The 21,948-nt window shown below is 43.5% G+C and overlaps 1 protein-coding gene across 8 annotated transcripts in view; it reads right to left on the minus strand.

Moving 5' to 3' along the window:
* Positions 1–21,948, minus strand: part of RYR3 (ryanodine receptor 3) — a 1,008,486-nt gene that overhangs the window by 134,624 nt on the left and 851,914 nt on the right. For all 8 annotated transcript variants that reach the window (XM_077464742.1, XM_077464741.1, XM_077464740.1 and 5 more), the window contains one exon: positions 8,243–9,561. In XM_077464742.1, coding sequence (XP_077320868.1) covers positions 8,243–9,561 — 1,319 coding nt within the window. The remainder of the gene's footprint in view (positions 1–8,242; positions 9,562–21,948) is intronic.

The raw sequence follows: 21,948 nt of genomic DNA on the forward strand, positions 1-21,948 counted from the left end.
ACAGTTGTCTTTTACCAAATGCATCACTAAAGTCAAGTGGCTGTGGTGAATACAAAATAAAAAATCCCTGGGATTAGCAAAACAATGCCTAAAAGGAAATTGTAGAGAATGCGCCATAAAGTTATGGTAGGATCAAGTGAGGTTCATTTTCAAAGATCTCTCACCTTTACGTAACCTGGTAGTAGATTTGGCTATCCATTGCCCCTCTACAGTATATCCTGCAGCAGTGCTAAACAGTAGGACTAAGCATAAAACAGTTTTTCTTGCTCACAGAGGCCAATTTGATTGTATTGATCATTCAGTGTGAAGTAAATCATTATAGCCTTTCAAAAAATGCCTTTGTTTTACACTAAATAGCGAGCTTCCGTAATTATAAGTCAACATACACTTGTGATACATAATACTTCATAATACTATGTTTGACTGTATATGAATTTACCATCAGCATAAAGCATATCAACACATTTTTATTCAACAAACTAGCAAACAATATAACAGTTAAAAAACAATCCTTTTAAACTAGTTATTTGTGGGGAAAGCATAGACCAAAGCACAACACAATACCAAGTAATTAGAAAAAGCAGGGTCTTTCTAAACATTAATTGCTTTGTCTTCATTAGGGTCAAAATGAACATTGTAGTTCTACATCAGATAACCATGGAATATTGTTGCAATAATATGACCTTGGCCTAGTTCCTTAATGCTTGTGACAGCCAGTAAGTTGGCTTTGTGATTATACTCCCCCAAGCCAAGACATTAATTGCAATTTATTTACAATAAACAAGCAAACAATAGAACTCGTGGCTATGGTAATTTTCATTCCCTGGACTAAGCATGTATGTGTACTTTTTCTGAAAGAGGAAAATGTTTTCTCATTATGGACAAAGGGAAACAAAGTGGTTCTCCTGTTCTATATGTACAGTAGCTTTTATTTTATGATCATGTCTTAGATACTGTAAAACCAGGATGTGAATTTTAAAATTAAAATAGACATTTAATGTTGCCTTGAGGCAGCACAACAGAGCATCTGCCAAGCATAACTAACAAGTAAGCCTGGTTCATTAATTCGCTTAGACAATCAGAAAAGATTGCCAGCTCCAACTTCAAACCAATACAAAGCCAGTCTTGAAAGTGTACAAAAACCATTGTATTCTAGGAATGATATACTCTAGGAACACAGCATTCCTAGATACTGTACATATATTATTTCTTTGATTATTTACTAAAGCAAGCAGAAGAGACTTAAATGCCTCTATGAAAAGAAGTACTGGCATCTTCATTTAACCACTTTAGTCAGGAAGATTTTAACCCCTTCCAGACCAGAGCACTTTTTCAATTGGGCACTGTATCGCTTTAACTGAAAATTGCACAGTCATGCAAAGCTGTACCCAAACAAAATTTGCGTCCTTTTTTTCCCACAAATAGAGCTTTCTTTTGATGGTATTTGATGACCTCTGCGATTTTAATTTTTTGTGCTATAAACAAAAAAAGAGGCACAATTTTGAAAAAAAAAAAAATATTTTTTTATTGATTGCTATAATACATATCCCCCACATTTTTTTTTAAAACAAATTTCTTCATCAGTTTAGGCCAATATATATTCTTCTATATATAATTGGTAAAAAAATTGCAATAAGCTTATATTGATTGGTTTGCACAAAAAAAGCTATAGCGTCTACAAACCATGGACAAGATGTATGGCATTTTTATGGCATTTTCTTTTTTTACTAGTAATGGCGGTGATCTGCAATTTTTAGCAGTACTGCGACTTTGCGAAGGACAGATCAGACACTTTTGACACATTTGGGGGACCACTGACATTCATACAGCGATCAGTGCTATAAATATGCACTGATTACTATGGTAGGGAAGGGGTTAACACTAGGGGCGGTCAAGGAGTTAAATGTGTGTTCCCTAGATGTGTTCTAACTGTATGATGATAGGACTAACTGGGGGGGGGGCATATAGTTGTTGCTGAAGGCGAATGCGCGGCATCTGAACATGGATGTGTAAGCTCGAAAATCTGTACCCCGCTGCCTCTCCAGGACTCCCGCTGACCGATCTGAAGCTCTGCCAGCCACGAGAGTCACCTCCACAATCTCCTGCAGCGGTCGGACACCCCACGGGAAAAATCGGAGACCAAAGGAAGAACTACGCCGCAGTCTTCCATCCCTGGGCTTCCTCCACCATGGACCGCTTCCTGCATAGGCCCACATCCGTGGCCTCAAGTGATCAGGACATCACTCCAGACCCACCAGAACACTTTGAGCCTGAGACAGGTACCCTCTTCGACATCACCCCCACCCCAAACTGCAATCCCTGCTCCAGGCCATCACCCATAACATTGCTCAAGAAGTGGGTAAACTTGCTAAAGAGCTAAGGGGGGAGATAGGCCAATTGGGAGAATGCACTGACATCCTGGAGTCTAAGTTTGATGAGGTAATGCAGTATGTTCAAGTTTTAGAAGAAGATAATGCCGCCATTAAACACTCAGCTTCAAGCACAACAAGAAGACCTTGAAAACAGGGAACGCAGGCAGAATCTGTGGATCAGAGGCATTCCTGAAGCAGTAGAAGACAGAGGGAAATAGGATGAGATTGCGCTATGGAATGGTGTTGAAAAAAATACTGAAGTAATGTTAAAATAATGTAAGGTAAGAGCTGCCTCTACTTGGTATGCCCCCCCCAGAAGTGAGTGGGGCTTATTAGGATATGAAAGGAGAATCAGGTAGAGTTGGCGCTATACCCTTAAATTTACTATATATATCTCAATATACAAAAATCTTTGCTCATTAGTGTTAATAAATTATTCCTTATCCGTGCAATGAGCTAAACAATTATTCATCCATGCATTTGACTAAAAGATTATTATAGACTGTGCATCCAATAACGGGGCCTCATGCCCATATAATGACAAAAAGTGCGAAAGAGAAAAAAAAAAATAAATAAAAAAATAAAAATAAAAAAAATATATATATATATATGTTGTTGTATAATAGGTAAGTGTACCCAAATCTTAAATCAGCAAGAATACCCAGTGGTGCTATCAGAAACCACCAAATGTAAGTTAAAATTAGCGAAGTGAAAAGACCCAAAAAGTCCTGTGAAAAATCCAAAGAGCTGAAAGAGCTAGTGAAAAATCAAAAAACTAAAATAAAAATAGAATTCAAATCATTCTGTTCTTTTATCCTATGAACATAGAGTGTCGGCAAGTCCTTTGTAATATGTTAAGCAGTTCACAACCAATATATCATTTCCAAATGGTGACTTGTGCAAGTATCCAAAGAGAATCCCCGCTGCGCTTTGGTGAAAATAGATTATATTGCGCTCACCAGATCCTTGCCCCTACTGGGGAAAAACCGACCTTCACAGTGTTTAGCCCCTGTGTTGCTCTCTGGCATCTCCCTGGGAGTCTGGTTATTCATCCACGAGTGAAATTCTCATTCATATATTGCATAAAAAGAGGAAGGAAGCCCATAGTGTAGTATGTTTTTAAAAAGTATTTATTAAAAGCAGAAAACTGCTCACATAACATCAAAGCTGAATTCGCTATATGAAATCCTCACACCGACAGCCACTGCGGTTTACTCAAGAGAGGTCATGTCCTTATGGCCACGCCTACCGGTTTAGTCACGCAGACGTCATCAAGTAGGGGCAAGGATCTGGTGAGCGCAATATAATCTATTTTCACCAAAGCGCACCGGGGATTCTCTTTGGATACTTGCACAAGTCACCATTTGGAAATGATATATTGGTTGTGTACTGCTTAACATATTACAAAGGACTTGCCGACACCCTATGTTCATAGGATAAAAGGACAGGATGATTTGAATTCTATTTTTATTTTAGTTTTTTGATTTTTCACTAGCTCTTTCAGATCTTTGGATTTTTCACAGGACTTTTTGGGTCTTTTCACTTCGCAAATTTTAACTTAAATTTGGTGGTTTCTGATAGCACCACTGGGTATTATTGCTGATTTAAGATTTGGGTACATTTACCTATTATACAACAACATATATATATATATATATTTTTTTTTTTTTCTCTTTCGCACTTTTTGTCATTATATGGGCATGAGGCCCCGTTATTGGATGCACAGTCTATAATAATCTTTTAGTCAAATGCATGGATGAATAATTTTTTAGCTCATTGCACAGATAAGGAATAATTTAATTAATTTATTATTTATTAACACTAATGAGCAAAGAGTTTTGTATATTGAGATATATATAGTAAATTTAAGGGTATAGCTCTACCTGATTCTCCTTTCATATTCAGTAGAAGACAGAAACCTCCGTTCCTATCTCTTGAGCTTGTTTAATGTGGTAGCCCCTAAAATTCTTGATATTGTTTGGTGTTTAGACAGGATGCACAAATCTCTAGCCAATAAACCCCCGGCTGGAGCCAACCTGAGAGATGTGATTGTCAGATTTCACTACTATGACAGCAAAGAGGCTTTAACAATCGCCACCCACAACCAATCCAGGCTTGATTTCAAAGGGTCTAGGATCCAGATTTTCAGTGATCGCTCACCTATCACCCTGGCAAGACGAAGAAATCTTCGCCCGCTGACACTTCACCTACAGACCCACAAAATCCTATATCGCTGGGGGTTTCCCTTTTGCCTCTCCAGGAAAGCGCTACCTTTCTACACAACTTGGGCCTACCACCTCTGCCTGATGAGGATCCTGTGCCGCTTCCTGCCACTCCAAAGCCACCAACAGCTTCGGGGTCACATCTAGACCCCAGTGAGCCAGAAACCATTCAAGTCCTTCTTCACACCTCAGAGGCGTCTATCTTCCAGATTCAAAACCTGAGGAACCTTTCACTTGGCTACAGCTTTAAACGTTAATTTTGTTTTGCCTCCTGATGTTCCTGTTTGGCCGACTACCCCTTAGTGGGTCTATTCATTCCCCCCCCTGCCCATTGCTTTACTTAACTCCGATTACAAGGTATTTACAAAGATCCTAGCTAATCGACTATCCCACTTAATACGCAGACTCATACATAAAGACCAGGTAAGCTTTGTGACAGCCAGACATGCAGGCAATAACACAAGATGCACCATAGACCTCATAGACCAAACTATGGTTTAGATTGCCCCTTCATAGCTGCACAACACGCTCTATACTCCCGACCCTCCTCCCAAGTTCAATTACCCTCCTACTTATCGCCATCCTTCTCTTTGAATAACGGTACCAGGCAGGGGTGTCCGCTATCCCCCCTACTTTTCATTCTCTGTCTGGAACCCCTGGCTGTGGCCACCAGCATTCAACCTGATATCCAAGGAGTCTCCTTGCGTCAGAACGAGTATAAATTGTCCTTGTTCGCATACGACATTCTGCTAACTTTAACCAGACCTTACACTTTTCTCCCAACCTACACACCCTGCTTAAAGAATTTAGCCTCCTCTCGGGATATAAGATCAACACAAGCAAAACAGAAGCCCTACCAATACTCATCCCACCCTCAGATCTCACCATCCTACAATAGAACTATTCCTATCACTGGTGCCTGAACTTCCTTAAATACTTAGCGATTAATCTAACCTCCTCATATTAAGCCCTTTATCAGGCCAACTTCCCCCCACTCTTCCTCAACATTGACCGACTCTTGTGACAGTGGGAAACGTATCCCATCTCTCTCTCTTGGGTCGCATCAATGTCCTGAAGATGTCTATTCTGCCAAGACTCCTTTATCTATTTGAAACCCTACCGATCCCCATCCCAATGTCACAGCTCAAAGCTACCCAGAGGTCATTCCTTTCATCTGGCACTACAAAGCCCATTGAATCTGTCACACTGACCCCTAGGCCCAGAGGTAGGTTGGGAGCTCCAGATCTCATTAAATACTATTTCGCTAACCATCTGATCATTGCTTAGTCTTCTAGAATGGCATCCAGTATCTGGTCGGAAATTGAAATGAGCATCACTAGCCCGGTCCACCCCTGCGCTATGATTTGGATGGATCTGGAGACCTCCATAATCCAATTTAAGAACCTTTGCTTGCACCCGATGGTATTTACTCTTTCCATATGGAATAAATGCCCTCAACAGGTCTCCCTCTTATCTCCATGCCCACCCCTGTTAAATGTGCTGTTTAACCCTGACATACCAGATAGTCTATCCTATACCCGAATGCTCCAATGGACATGGGCTGGAATCTTTCAGTTCCGAAATCTTGTACATCCACTCACGAACACACTCCTGCCTTTTGATGAACTTCAGCGAAAACACCAGGTCCCTAAACTACTATTCTACTCCTATCTCCAAATTAAACACTATTTCAACTCTAAGTCCCATACCCTCACCCTGGATAAGCCCACTCCATTTGAACTTCTTTGTGCTCAGGGCCCATACCAAGCCCATCTTATTTTAGACATTTAAAGATATTTACATGAAGCTTCTTCACTCACTGACACATACCACTCCTACATGCAGAAATGGTCACAGATTATCAAGTGACCCATTCCTCAATGGCAGAAAATATGGGAAGCTGCTTCCAAATCATCACGGTGCATGAAGCAGAGGGAGACGACCTATAAGATACTGATGTTTTGGTATAGAACCCCAGAGATTTTACATAGATATGATTCCAAGGTTCCCCGGGTGTGTTGGAGATGCCAGGGCGACATTGGCTCCCGTTTTCATAATTTTTGGGAATGTCTCATTATTCAACCCTTTTGGTCCTCTATACATATCCACTTACAAAACCTTTTTGAAACCAATCTCCCTTTAGACCCGATTCCGTTTCTTCTGGGTGTACCGTTTCATCTCCAGACATACTCAAAAACTGGCTAGCTTTATCCTTTTGGCAGAAAAATGGGCTATACCCTTGAGATGGTTGTCCCCCTTTCCACCCACCCTTTCACAGGTACTACAAATATTGAAAATGATCCACAGAAAGGAACACCTTACTGCGATTGTCCATGATACACTTCCTAATTTTTCGAAGATTTGGGACTTGTGGGACCACTCAGAGCTTAATTCTGGAACTATTCTTTTACCTACTAGTAGTACAACACCCTCCTAAGCCCTTGTACACACGGTCGGAGATTCCGACAACCAAATCCGTCGGATTTTGTCAGACGGATTTTGTCTGAAACTGTTGCATACACACAGTCGGACAAAGTTGTCGGAAAATCCGACGTGATTACGTTATTTCGTTACGACGGGACTACGTTCACGCTAGTAGCCAATAGGTTTGGTGTAGGAATTTGATCTGAGCATGCGTGGCACTTTGTCCGATCGGAATTCCCTACACATGATCGGAGTATGTCCGATCGGAGCATTTTGTCGGAAAATTTTACCAACAAGTTCGTCGGATACTCCGACGGAAACAGTCCGATGTAGACCACACACAGTCGGAATATCCGACAGAACGGTCCGATCGGACACATTCCGTTGGAATCTCTGAGTATACAAGGGCTAAGTGTGTATGCTAAATATTCTATCCCCCCCAACACTGTTAACATATTTTCTTAATGATTCCATGGTGCCCCCCCTCCTCTCCCCTAGGTGGGACTCCCACAGAGTGCCTTTGTCTAGTATTGGCGCTCCTGGGACCCCACTAATTTTAGACCCAGTGAGCAATAATTCCTATTGTGTGAAATATCATTTTGTTTGTGTCACCCACTCTCTGGGTCTCCTCCCCCCTTCCTTACCTCCTTCTCATGACCTATTCAATTGCCATTTTGTGATCCTATTAAGTTGGTAGCATTGTAACCCTACCTCTAGGCTTTGGCCTATGTTATATGCTTCTTTAATGATTGTACTTATCACATTCTGCCAACTGTTTGACATTTCCTTTCCTTCTGTATTTTTTATATTTTATATCTGATATTTTTGAAAAAATATCATTAAAAAATATCGTTGTTGCTACTTAGTAGGAACAAACAATATGTCTCCCCTGACAGAACAAGGATTTGTGTGTCTACATGCACAAATCCTCGTGCTGGCTCTCGTGCACGTGATCGCGCATCAGTCCCCTGCCATACAGTGAGCCCACGCGCCCTCTGCCCCTCTTAAAGGGGAAGACGCACCGTACAGGGTTTCACCCACCGGTGCCATTCTGCCACAGTATATAAACCTGAGCCGGTCGGGAACCGGTTAAAGTAAAATATTAATAGATCTAGAGAGAGTCAATTATAAAGCAATTTTAGGGACAACAAAAACAGTTTTGCAGAAGACAAATAATTCATGGAAATAACAAAATAAGAAAAAAAAATATTGTAATATACTCACAAGAGCTTTTCTTTGTTTGTGGACAGCACTTTCCAAGCTTGTTGTATTCTCTGTTCCTACATTCTCAGAGTAGTCACCTAGGCCAATTTCTGGACCATGCTTAGAGCCTTCCTTTTTGGTATGTAAACCAAATATATCAGGGATATCAATCTCTCCTTTCTCTCCTTTTACAAGATGGGCAAGTTCCGCTGATAAAGTGTGTTCAGGGGCATCTCCTTTTTCATTTTCCAAGACATCGTCGTGAATTCCAAACTGAGTGGGATCAGGCATGTCTCCTAATATTTTGGTAACTTTAATGTTTTTGGCCCCTTCAACTAAGCCACCTCCAAACACAGTGCTCCAAAGTATCTGGAATATGCCCCATACTATAGTAAACACAAATTGGAACAAACCAACAAATAGAGTCCAGAAAAATGAGAAGAAAACTTTCACTAATTCTTTAATTGTCATTTTTTTCACCTTCCTAAACTGTTTACTAATGTTCTTTAAAGTTAGCATTTTCAAGAAATCTGAAGTGTTTTTCCTAAGTGCTGTGCAAGCTACAATAAAAGCAGAAGAAGATTCCAAAGACTTTTCTTCCTCATCTTCTTCACCAACTTCAAGGAGATGATGAGGTTCCTCCTCCTCCTCTTCTTCAGGCCTATCAGCTGTGTCTGACTCAGAAATCTGAGATGCCAGCTGCATTTCAAAAATTGTGTCCTCACAGAAATTAACAAAAAGCTCCATTTTTTCCTGTTCCCCGCCTTCATTGACCACATCAAAAATAAATTGTCTCTTGGATTCCTTGACTTGTGGCTTTTCCCACTGTGTCCGGCTTGACTCACTTATCTCAAAATATACTCTCTCTATTCTTTTTGCTCCACCCATTATTTCAATACGACCCAAGTATGGAGAAAAGTAGTTCAGTACACTGTTTGCAGGATCCAACAAACACTGGAGTCGTGAATCATTTGGCATATGCTCAGAGAGATTAGTCAACAGAACAGCCACGTTAAATCCAATATCTTTAGCTGGTTCATGAAATCTGTCTACAAATTCAACATAGTTAAACATGTCATTTTCATCTGCTTCAGCACAAGAGAGAAGGAATTCAATTTCAGACTGTGCATATTGTTTTTGCCCCTCCATGGCTTTTTGGAACTCCTTTTTGGAGATAATACCTTTCCCCTCTGGGTCATACTCTTTGAATGCATCAGAGCTAGTTAGGTCTTTCAGCTTTAGGAACATGTCAAAGAACTTAAGTATCATTTCAACATTGCTGGAAGATTCTACAAGAGTGTCAACCATCTGTTTTCCAATAGTTCCATTAACTACGTTGCCTGCAAAAGAAACGAAAAACAAAAAAAAAATTATAAAATTATAAAGAGAATACAAATAATTATATGAGTATATTTAAAAAATATATACATTTAAAATGTATACGTTTAAACAGTACCTCATGATAATGCATGAATGGTATTAAATTCAAATATACAGTAAAAGTGTACATATATCCAAAACTTTTTTGTTTTATATTTTTGTGGGGAAACCCGTATCCAATTCGCATAGGTGTGAACCCAGCCACAAATCCCCAAAAAAGGAACTCTCCTGTGGTCAGGTGTTATGCTCAAGGGGAGAAAGTATATTTTTATCCTTATTATCAGTGCGTAGAGTCCTGCTGCCCTCACAGGAATATTGTAGTAAGCCTATGGCTCTAACATTCTTTATAGATCCTATCCGAATATGAATGACCTCCATATTCCATATTCCTGCAAGAATGCAGTGTGCTTGCCATGTTGTTATTATTATTAGTTTTGGATTGCCCCTTGTAGGTGCACATCTCCAGCTTTGGGGAGAGGCAGGAGTTAATAGATATCAGGTCCAACCCTGCCTCTGGCTGCCTATACCATCCACTACAGGCTGGTCTCTAGACGAGACTGGATGTGATGCCACCGGATACCCGGAAGAGACAGACATGTCGGTGGAACGCAGATCTGCCCACACTTCCGGGTCTACAATTTAAGCATGTGTTGCACGGATGTGGGAGCCGGCCTGAGACAGCGGCTTAGGCGCCTCCACTGTAACGAATATGCCAGTGGGGATTACCAGGGGATACCTCTGAATACATCAATATACATTAAAATGCTGGAACCACATTTCCCTTTTGAAGAGGTGATGGTAGGTACACTGATGGTAGCCTTTTACTTAGAATACATAGTCATGGTATCTGATGTAGATGCATATATATATATATATATATATATATATATATATATATATGAATTTATGTACTTACTACTATGTTTGTTATATTGCAAACTATATGTTATTTGCTGGCATTCCTGTCACAGAAGGAGGATGGCAATCTAAGTTTGGATCCTGGAGGGACACAAACCACCAGTGATGTATGAGGAATGGGGCCTACTAATGTAGGCAGTCCCAACTGTGTACTTAAACATATATAAATGTATGGTGAGTCATTTGCTCTTTTGGCTCTGAGGAAGAGGGTTCTCCCTCACAAAACACGTCAGCCTAGCCTTCATGGACACTTTCTGGTCTCCTTGCATCTCCGGAGCATTTCAGCAGTCCTAGAGGCAACTTGTTCACATTACGTTTTGACATGTGCATATACAACATACGTTTGTGAGTATCTTGTGTATCACTTTTTATTCTTTAATAAATGTTTATCATGGAGTTGCACTAGGTCGGTGCGCCCTTCTCTTGTTTTTGTTGTTTTCTAGTGCACAAGACTAGTCCCTGTGGTAATACATCTGGGCCTCTACAGAGGTAATGTCCTGATAAAGAACTCTTTAGTTGCAAACCCTCCCCTGGGTACCTGAGTAGGGAAACCCGACTGTATGTAGTTCCCTAAGGCTCAGGTTATAAATAGATGGGGTGTGGGTTGCTTGTTTGCTCTTCTGCTGGATGGCCCCCTGAGAGGGGACACTATTATTTGGGCTTTCTCCTTTGGGAGACTTCCCCCATGCAAGGGGTAAAAAGTGTAGCATTCCATTTCTGGAGGAAGGAAAGAAACTAAAAGGAACTACCGTATGTTATACCCTGGCTCTGGGCACAGGTCTCAGCTCTGTTCTCTATTTACTGCACTCATCTAGTTACAGCTGCAATTAAAGACTTTCGCAACCTTACAAAAGTTATGCCTCACAATATGTGTTATGGTCATCTTTAATTTTATCAATATGTTAGTAAAGAAGAAAAACCTTTGCTCTCTGTATAGAGTTAGATTAGAATTAGTTAGATTATAACTGGTGATGCCTCCTGAACAGGGGAAAGTGACCAGAAAATAGAAGGGGGAGATACAGGAAAAGAATACTACTATATTCTGGCTATGCCAGGCTGGGTTACCCTCAGGTTCATTTAGGGACTGTAGTCTCACTGTGTGCCACTCTGTCTATGGTCAGGATCCTTGGTGGGGCTCGCAATAAATAAACTACAAAAAAAAGACTACACGTTACATATATTGGTCCCTAGTAGTTAATGTCACTGACCATGCATCCCATTATGTCACACATGGCTCTGGGAGCTCCCCCACTGGGCTGATTTCCCTACCAAAGGTTAGGGGGGGAGGAGTCACCATTTTGCAACAACAGATTGAGAGCAAAGATAGAGTAGTGAGACTTTCCTGTCTTCGTCACTGCTCTGCAATATGTCATCTGAGCAGAATACCCCTCCATCTGATACTGAGTAAGTCTTGGAGATTAACTTAAGGTCCTAGTCACCAGGAGGTTTGGCCTATTGCCTGACGAGATCAGTAGGGGAAAACTGGCCTGCATGCCCAAGTTGTGGCCAGGTGTCAGCGAAAATTACCCCTTTGGCCGGTGAGCTGCTGATTTAACAACAGACACTAAGGAGCATTGACTTAGAGATGTGGATGGATGTCTAAAGTGAGGCTGCAGTAGTAAGTCTCTGCTCTGCCATATGCCTCCGTGGGGGCTGAGGGGTATCTCCCTCTTTGGCTTTGGGGTTGAATTGCCCCATGGAGGCTCGCTAGTCTCAGAAGACTTTAGCAGCTTCATGCCTGTCTGTGGTTTCTAGGCCCAAAAAAGAATTTGTCCATCAGCGGGTGGACAACCATGGTATTCTAAACAGGGTTATCAAGCATACCAGTGCCCATGTTAAAGTTTCACCAACCTTCTTCCATGGCAGGATATTTGGGCTATGTCATAGCTCCAGGGGAGAGTAGCAGACAGTCGAGCACCTTTGCTTTGAGGAAAGATACAGAGGAAAACCCAGCAGCGGAGGAGGTGTGGTGTTGCCACCAGAGGAACAACCAGAGGAATTGCAAGCCCTGGGATGGGCCAGCCAGGATCAATGGTAGAGCACAAGCTTGGTGCTCCTATTGAGGCTAAGATGCTGCTGAACCAGCCAGCTGACTACCACTACTTGAAGACATGCCCAGCCAGGAGCCAAAGGACTTTCTGCAGGTAGTGCTGTCAGAACCACAGCAGTGGCCACCAGTTAGGACTAACCGCAGTGCACAGGGCACCAGATGCTTATTTACCTCTCAGAAATAGATAGAGCCACCCTTGTGCAAGCTGTCCTATCTGCAATGGTAATTTAACCATTTTGTAGCCATGGGATACGAGTCATCTCAGAAGAGCTGTTTGAACACTTGGAGGATAAGTGGCGAGATCCAAACAATCAGGCAGTATGGGAGCACAAAGGAGTCCCTCACTAGGGATGAGCTTCGTGTTCGAGTCGAACATACGAATTCCGAACGTTATGGGCCGTTTGCACCAAATTTGTGTGGTGCTCACGGCCCACAATGCACTGCAATGGCACAGTGCCCTTCTGGCTCATTAATTGCCAAGCAAGCACTGTGACCCCACATGCTTGGCCAATCACAGCGCCGGCAGCGAGGAGAGCCATGATTGGCCACAGGCAGGATGCCTGTGGCCAATCATAGCTCAGGCTGTGTAGTACACGCCCCACACTATATAAGGCCGCCAGCGCGGTGGCCTTGTGTAGTGTGTTGGCGTCTGTAGCAGTTAGTGGGTGTTCTGTGTACCTTCAACACAGTATACACCGATCGTTATCGGCCAACTTTTAGTTCTTGCTCTTCTGTAGTGGTTGTTGTCTGCGTGCCCTGACCGCAGTATACACCGCTATATTCACCTATATAGCTAGCGATATATCTATCTTTTATAATAGAGCTTTCAGTCAGTGTTAGGAGATTATGCGTGCTGTCTGCGTGCTCTGAAAGCAGTATACACTGCTATATCCACCTATATAGCTAACTATCTTGCTCGTTTTAAATAGATCTTTCAGTCAGTGTTAGGAGATTATGCGTGCTGTCTGCGTGCTCTGAACGCAGTATACACCGCTATATCCACCTATATAGCTAACGATCTTGCTCGTTTTAAATAGAGCTTTCAGTCAGTGTTAGGAGATTATGCGTGCTGTCTGCGTGCTGTGAACGCAGTATACACCGCTATATCCACCTATATAGCTAACTATCTTGCTCGTTTTAAATAGCGCTTTCAGTCAGTGTTAGGAGATTATGCGTGCTGTCTGCGTGCTCTGAACGCAGTATACACCGCTATATCCACCTATATAGCTAACTATCTTGCTCGTTTTAAATAGAGCTTTCAGTCAGTGTTAGGAGATTATGCGTGCTGTCTGCGTGCTCTGAACGCAGTATACACTGCTATATCCACCTATATAGCTAACTATCTTGCTCGTTTTAAATAGACATGTGCATTCGTTTTCGTCCGAATGCATTTTCGTCCGAATTTCAGCTATTTTCGTTTTCGTTTTGACAAACGATAACGAAAGCACAAAATCCGAAAAACGAAAGATCCGACATAAATAAATGCTTTATTTTCGTTTTCATTGTTACAACAGTTCGATATAGAATAGGAGATTCGACATGACTCTGACGATAACAATCTGTCTATAGAACCTGTGGTCGAATGTGCTTAACCTTACCTCTATTAGTCCAAGATTATATAGAGAAAATATTCGACAGAGAAAAAAGATTTGACAGAGAGAAAAGATTCTGCAAGTTACTGTCCTAAAAAGTGTTTGGGGACCTGGGTCCTGCCCCAGGGGACATGTATCAATGCAAAAAAAAAGTTTTAAAAACGGCCGTTTTTTCGGGAGCAGTGATTTTAATAATGATTAAAGTGAAACAATAAAAGTGTAATATTCCTTTAAATTTCGTAGGGGGGGGGTTGTCTATAGTATGCCTGTGAAGGGGCGCATGTTTCCCGTGCTTAGAATTGTCCCTGCACAAAGTGTCATTTATGCAGGAAAAAAAGTCCTTTAAAATCACTCGCAGCTATAATGAATTGTCGGCTCCCGTAATACAGAGAACACTCATTGAAAGTCATTGATAAAAAAATAAAAAAATAAATAAAAAAAAAAGCGTGGGGGTCCCCCAAATTCAATTTCCAGGCCCTTCAGGTCTGGTATGGATATTAAGGGGAACCCTGCCTCAAATTTAAGAAAAAATTTGACGTGGGGTTCCCCCTAAATATCCATAACCAGACCCTTCAGGTCTGGTATGGATATTAAGGGGAACCCCGCATCAAATTTAAAAAAAATTTGACATGGGGTTCCCCCTAAAAATCCATACCAGACCCTTTATCCGAGCACGCAACCTGGCAGGCCGCAGGAAAAGAGGGGGGGACGAGAGAGCGCCCCCCCCTCCCTCCTGAACCGTACCAGGCCACATGCCCTCAACATTGGGAGGATGCTTTGGGGGTCCGTGACCCCTCAAAGCACCTTGTCCCCATGTTGATGAGGACAAGGGCCTCATCCCCACAACCCTGGCCGGTGGTTGTGGAGGTCTGCGGGCGGGGGGCTTATCAGAATCTGGAAGCCCCCTTTAACAAGGGGACCCCCAGATCCCGGCCCCCCCCCTGTTTGAAATGGTAAGGGGGTACAAAAGTACCCCTACCATTTCACAAAGAAAGTGTAAAAAATGGTTAAATAAAACAAACACACTTTTGAAAAATTCCTTTATTAAAAATAAAAAAAAGATTCCAGCGGCGGTAATCCACTCTTGCTATCCAGCGACGGACGGTCAGCTCTCCATCGATGTCTAATGTCATCCAGCGCAGCGCAGCATCCTTCTTCTGTCTCCGTGGAGGAGACACTACAGACATTCCGGCGGCTTGACGTTTCTTATATAGGGTGGGCGGGGCCACCCGTCACCTGACCCCGCCCCCCTCTGACGCAAGGGGAAACCCGGGGTTCCCTGTGACGTAGGGGTGACCCGCACCCCTCTGATGTAACACAGGCAGGTTTCCGTTACATCAGAGGGGGGCGGGGTCACCCATACGTCACGGGGAACCCCGGGTTTCCCCTTGCGTCAGAGGGGGGCGGGGTCAGGTGACGGGTGGCCCCGCCCTCCGTATATAAGAAACGTCAGCGCCGGAATGCCTCCAGTGTCTCCGTGGAGGAGACAGAAGAAGGATGCTGCGCTGCGCTGGATGACATTAGACATCGATGGAGAGCTGACCGTCCGTCGCTGGATAGCAAGAGTGGATTACCGCCGCTGGAATCTTTTTTTTATTTTTAATAAAGGAATTTTTAAAAAGTGTGTTTGTTTTATTTAAACATTTTTTACACTTTCTTTGTGAAATGGTAGGGGTACTTTTGTACCCCCTTACCATTTCAAACAGGGGGGGGGCCGGGATCTGGGGGTCCCCTTGTTAAAGGGGGCTTCCAGATTCTGATAAGCCCCCCGCCCGCAGACCTCCACAACCACCGGCCAGGGTTGTGGGGATGAGGCCCTTGTCCTCATCAACATGGGGACAAGGTGCTTTGAGGGGTCACGGACCCCCAAAGCATCCTCCCAATGTTGAGGGCATGTGGCCTGGTACGGTTCAGGAGGGAGGGGGGCCGCTCTCTCGTCCCCCCCTCTTTTCCTGCGGCCTGCCAGGTTGCCTGCTCGGATAAAGGGTCTGGTATGGATTTTTAGGGGGAACCCCATGTCAAATTTTTTTTAAATTTGATGCGGGGTTCCCCTTAATATCCATACCAGACCTGAAGGGTCTGGTTATGGATATTTAGGGGGAACCCCACGTCAAATTTTTTCTTAAATTTGAGGCAGGGTTCCCCTTAATATCCATACCAGACCTGAAGGGCCTGGAAATTGAATTTGGGGGACCCCCACGCTTTTTTATTTATTTATTTATTTATTTTTTTATCAATGACTTTCAATGAGTGTTCTCCGTATTACGGGAGCCGACAATTCATTATAGCTGCGAGTGATTTTAAAGGACTTTTTTTCCTGCATAAATGACACTTTGTGCAGGGACAATTCTAAGCACGGGAAACATGCGCCCCTTCACAGGCATACTATAGACAACCCCCCCCTACGAAATTTAAAGGAATATTACACTTTTATTGTTTCACTTTAATCATTATTAAAATCACTGCTCCCGAAAAAACGGCCGTTTTTAAAACTTTTTTTTGCATTGATACATGTCCCCTGGGGCAGGACCCGGGTCCCCAAACACTTTTTAGGACAGTAACTTTCAAATTAGCCTTTAAAATTAGCACTTTAGATTTTGAACGTTGGAGTCCCATAGACTTTAATAGGGTTCTAAAGTATGCTATATAGTTAGCTCCGTCGAATCTTCTTTATACATTCGACAGACACCATAAGCCTTCCAAGACAGATTCGACCGTAATTCATGTGGATTTTCGGACGAATGCAATTTTTGAACGAAAAACGAAATAAATAAAAACGAATTTCGGGAGTAACTAAATAAATTAAGTTTTCAGACGAAAACGAAATTCCGAAACGAAATATTTTACTCTGCACATGTCTAGTTTTAAATAGAGCTTTCAGTCAGTGTTAGGAGATTATGCGTGCTGTCTGCGTGCTGTGAACGCAGTATACACCGCTATATCCACCTATATAGCTAACTATCTTGCTCGTTTTAAATAGAGCTTTCAGTCAGTGTTAGGAGATTATGCGTGCTGTCTGCGTGCTCTGAATGCAGTATACACTGCTATATCCACCTATATAGATAACTATCTTGCTCGTTTTAAATAGAGCTTGCAGTCAGTTGTAGGAGATTGAGCTACATTTTAAAAATGTACCAGTTGAAAATTACAAACAGATTCAACTTAACACAACAAATCTAGACAGTCCCTGTCTTGTTTGCACCGCCTGTATACTGCTGTTCTGAGTATATAGGGCCTGGGGGCCACACACATTTCCATTTTTTAATATGGGTACGGGGTTCCCCTTAATATGCGTACAAGACCCAAAGGGGCTGGTAATGGGCAGGGAGGGCTACCCATGCCATTTTTCTCAATAATTTTCAACCATATTGCAGGAACCAGATATAACATTAAAACCGCAAGCAGTTTTAAATGACGTTATTTCCGGGAAACACATGGCACTTCACAGGCATACCACAGACACCCCCCAGGCACCATATTTAAAGGAATATTTCACCTTTTTTTTTCACTTTAATCGTCATTAAAATCAGTGCTCCCGCCAAAACGGCCATTTTTAAAACTTTTTTTTGCATTGACCCATGTCCCCTGGGGCAGGAGCCAGGTCCCCAAACCCTTTTTAGGACAGTATCTTGCATATTAGCCGTTAAAATTAGCACTTTTAATTTCGAACGTTCGAGTCCCATAGACTTCAATAGGGTTCTAACGTTCGTACGAATTTGGGGTCCGTTCGAAAGTTCTGGTGCGAACCGAACCGGGGGGTGTCCGGCTCATCCCTATCCCTCACTCACAATGCGTGAGAAGGACCAAAAACCCTGTAATAAGAAACTTAAAATGTTATTGGAACCTAAGTTTTGGGTGCCTTATTCACAAAGATCACATAGAACTTTTGAGGCCCAGTGCAGAGGAAGTTATTCGGCCTGTGACCAAAAGAGGTCCTAAGACTGGTAAGGTTGCAAAGTATCTGAACTCTCACTTTTATTGTTGACACATGTTTGCCTAACCTGTGTATTAACTGTATATTCCAAAGTTAGGCTGCGGTCAATTGTTAATATACTGTTATGCTGCATATGCCACAATAAGTTTTGCTTGCATTATCTGGAAATATCATTATCTGGAGACTCTGATACTATAAATGGTAACATGTTTGGTACATTACTATAGAATTGCATGTACAAGTTATGCTCTTTCTTTTCTGTTTTCACTGAGACACGTATATTGTAATGGGGTAATCACTGTAAAATGTTCCTAAATTTTTTTGGGGGGAAATAGGCCCCTAGGTGGAGGATTTTTTTCCGCTCCTCTGGGATAGGGTGTAGGATTGGATGGTATAAAAACATACCTTATTTAACATGGGAAAAGTGTAGAAGAATGCAATACCAGACAATGCCGGGACTGTGACAAGGGGGTGGGGTCACCATGTGACATCACCCGGTGACCCCGCCCATTGCCCCTATATAAGTCGCCACACAACGCGTCCCTGTCATTGCAGCCAGAGACACCGTCGAGTCAACATCTCAAGGAAGAAGAGAAGAGAAGGCTGCGGTGGCGGTGATGACAGAAGACCGGGCCACCGCTAGTAAAAGAGCTGGCAGAAGGAAGCGGAGGCCGGGCAAGAAGAACCGAAGAGGGCGACAAGACTACCAAACTCGAGAAGAAGAGGCAGCGGCGACAGAAGACCGGGCCGTCGCTAATAAAAGAGCTGGGAGAAGAAAGCGGAGGCCCGGCAAGCAGAACCGAAGAGGAGGACAAGACCCCCGAAGAGGGGAACAAGACCCCCGAAGTCGGAACAAGACCCCCGGGCGGCGGCGGTGATGAAGAAGAAGAAGAAAGCTGGGCTCCTCCGCTAGTAAAAGAGCTAGCAGAAGATAGTGGAGAAGTCCAGCAAGAAGACCCCCCCAAGATGGTAGACCACCGGAGCTGTGCAAGAAATTATTTTAAAACCTTGTGTTGTGTTTTATTTACACTTTTTTCACCAGGTGAATGGGTAGGGGTACATTGTACCCCATACTCATTCACATAGGGTGGGGGGCCGGTATCTGGGGATTCCCTTATTAAAGGGGGCTCCCGGATTCCGATAAGCCTCCCGCCTGCAGACCCCGACAACCAACGGCCAGGGTTGTCGGGAAGAGGCCCTTGTCCTCACCAACATGGGGACAAGGTGCTTTGGGGTGGGGGGCCGCATGGCCCCCCTTCACCAAAGCACCCCCCCATATTGAAGGCACGCGGCCTGCTATGGCGCTCGCTCGTCCACACCCCCTTTCCTGACCGGCAGGGCTGCATGCTCGGATAAGGGTCTGATATGGACTTTGGGGGGACTCCCACACCGGTTCTTCCCCTTTAAGTCCATACCAGGTGACAGGGCCAATGACGTGTCAATCTCGCCAAAGGAGGTGGCAATATTGACCTCCTGCGCTAGTCCCGTCTACCTGGAGGCAAGTTCAAATGAATGGACTTTTTACCGTGCGTGGGCAAGTCTGTTCATTTCAAAAGTCTGGCGGAGTCCGCCGGCAAAGTCCGGTCATATGTGGGCAGGTCCGCTCATTCAGAAAGTCTGGCGGACCTCTGCTGCAAAGTCCGGCGGTTTGTCCGCCGGCCTAAGTCTGCCGGATAGTCCGATCGTGTGTACGCAGCATTAGAGTTACTTAGAGAGTTTAGGCTCCCTGTGTGCTGCTCCATCTATGGTGAGTGCCCCGGGGGGGCATACTATAAAGGACCACAAACTACCATGTGTTGACCTGAGATAGTGAGTAGAGGGCTAATGACCCCCATCCAGGCACACAGTTATGTATAATTAAAGAAATAAGAGGAGATCTCTTTAAAAATAAAAAAAAGGTTATCCCCACTTAGACAGTTATCATCACAACTCACTGGATTTCCCTTGACCCCCTGTTCCTGTGAACACTCAAACCTTTAGTTTTTCTATAACTTGCTGTCCTATTGACATTGGTCAGCAGAACCAATAGTGAAAATAAATATCCACAAATTGGACAAATACAGATGTAAAAACTTTACATAGGCTCTAACCCTTTTTGTTCTATCCAAAACGAAATAACTAAAAAAACTTTGGATTGTGAACACTTAAAAAACTGTGCTTTATAAATATAGATTGTTTCTCCAATAGAGTAAATGTGCTGCTGGAACTCAAACAAAAAGCTGTCGAGCCCTGCCTTTTGTAACTTACATGCACCCCAGGTGGAAAGATTTTGTGTTAATGTTCTCAATAAACATGAGTAAAGTACCATCTGATGTTTTTGATGTGAACTGTTACCCTGAAAACATTGACCATTTGCCTTTGCCATCTGAAACTGATCCCTCGCATAATTCATTTGTCTGTTGCCATGAACCTTGTAAAAACAACAAAACGCAAATAAAAGGCAAAGAGATGATCCTGCATAATCCTGAAATTTTGCTGTTTTGCAACATACATCATGTAGAGGGCTCTGCCTCTGGCTTTACATGGTACATCTACTCATCTACTCTCTTTAAACTGTCTACTTGAATATTTTAAATGATACAACACAGGTAGCTATGCATTTGACATGATTTGTTTTCAGAATTTACGTACCCATAAACTAAGATAATACAAGTCTGAAAAAAGCAGCACAGTAAGGTATGCCTTCAAATAAAAACTCCATTCAAAGTGTATTGTTATGAATTGCCATATGGCGTTTACCTCTTCGTGTGTAAATATGCAGTTATCATTGCCCTCTGCAGCCCCCTAAAAAAGTGGAAAACCCATTGAGAGTGATTCTGCTTGCCCAAGGCAAACTCTACAGTGATGCCGCGTGCACACGATCAAACTATCTGGTGGATTTGGTCCGGCTGACTTTTTTTTCCCAAAAGTCCAGCGGACTTAGAAAGTAGTTTTGACGTAAAAATTGTCCGCCGGACTAATTTGGCCGTCTGTGTGCTAGTCCGCCGGACTTTTGAAATGAACGGACTTTCCCGCACAGAGAAAAGTCTGTTCATTTTGAACGCGGCTCCAGGTAGCCAGGACTAGCGAAGGAAGTCAATGTCGCCACCTTCAACGGTGAGATTGACACGTCGTTGGCCCTGTCACCTGGTATGGACTTAAAGGGAAAGCCCTATGCCGAAAAAACGGCGTGGGGTCCCCCCCAAGGTCCATATAAGACCCTTATCTGAGCACGCAACCTGGCCGGTCAGGAAAGGGGGTGGGGACGAGTGAGCCCCGGGGTCTTCTTCCGTCTTGGGGGGTCTTCTCGCTGGACTCCTCTGCTATCTTCTACTAGCTCTTTTACTAGCGGAGGAGCCCGGCTTTCTTCTTCGTCGCCTCCCGGGGGTCTTCTTCCGACTTTGGGGTTCTTGTCCTCCTCTTCGATTCTTCTTGCCGGGCCTCTGCTTTCTTCCTTTAGCTTTTTTACTAGCGGTGGCCTGGTCTTCTGTCGCCGCCGCCTCTTCCGACTTCGGGGGTCTTGTCCCCCTCTTCGGTTCTTCTTGCCGGGCCTCCGCTCCTTCTTCCAGCTCTTTTACTAGCGGTGGCCCTGTCGTCGCCGCCTTCTCTTCTTTTCTTCTCTTCTTCTTCCTTGAGATGTTGACTCGACGCTGTCTCTGGCCATAATGACAGGGACGTGTTGCGCAGTGACTTATATAGGGACAATGGGTGGGGTCACCGGGTGATGTCCCCGCCTCTTATGATGTCACAGTCCCAGAGGATGTTGAAAGAATCACCTAACCCCTTGCACTAGCCCTTTCCCCTCTCAAAGCACCCCGGCATATATCCAACCCTCCAAGCATCCCCAGCACATATCTGACCCCCCTTACACTAC

This window comes from Lithobates pipiens, unplaced genomic scaffold, assembly GCF_037356315.1.
Source record: "Lithobates pipiens isolate NorthernLeopardFrog02 unplaced genomic scaffold, aLitPip1_a1.2 Scaffold_30, whole genome shotgun sequence".
Taxonomy (NCBI): Eukaryota; Metazoa; Chordata; class Amphibia; order Anura; family Ranidae; genus Lithobates; species Lithobates pipiens.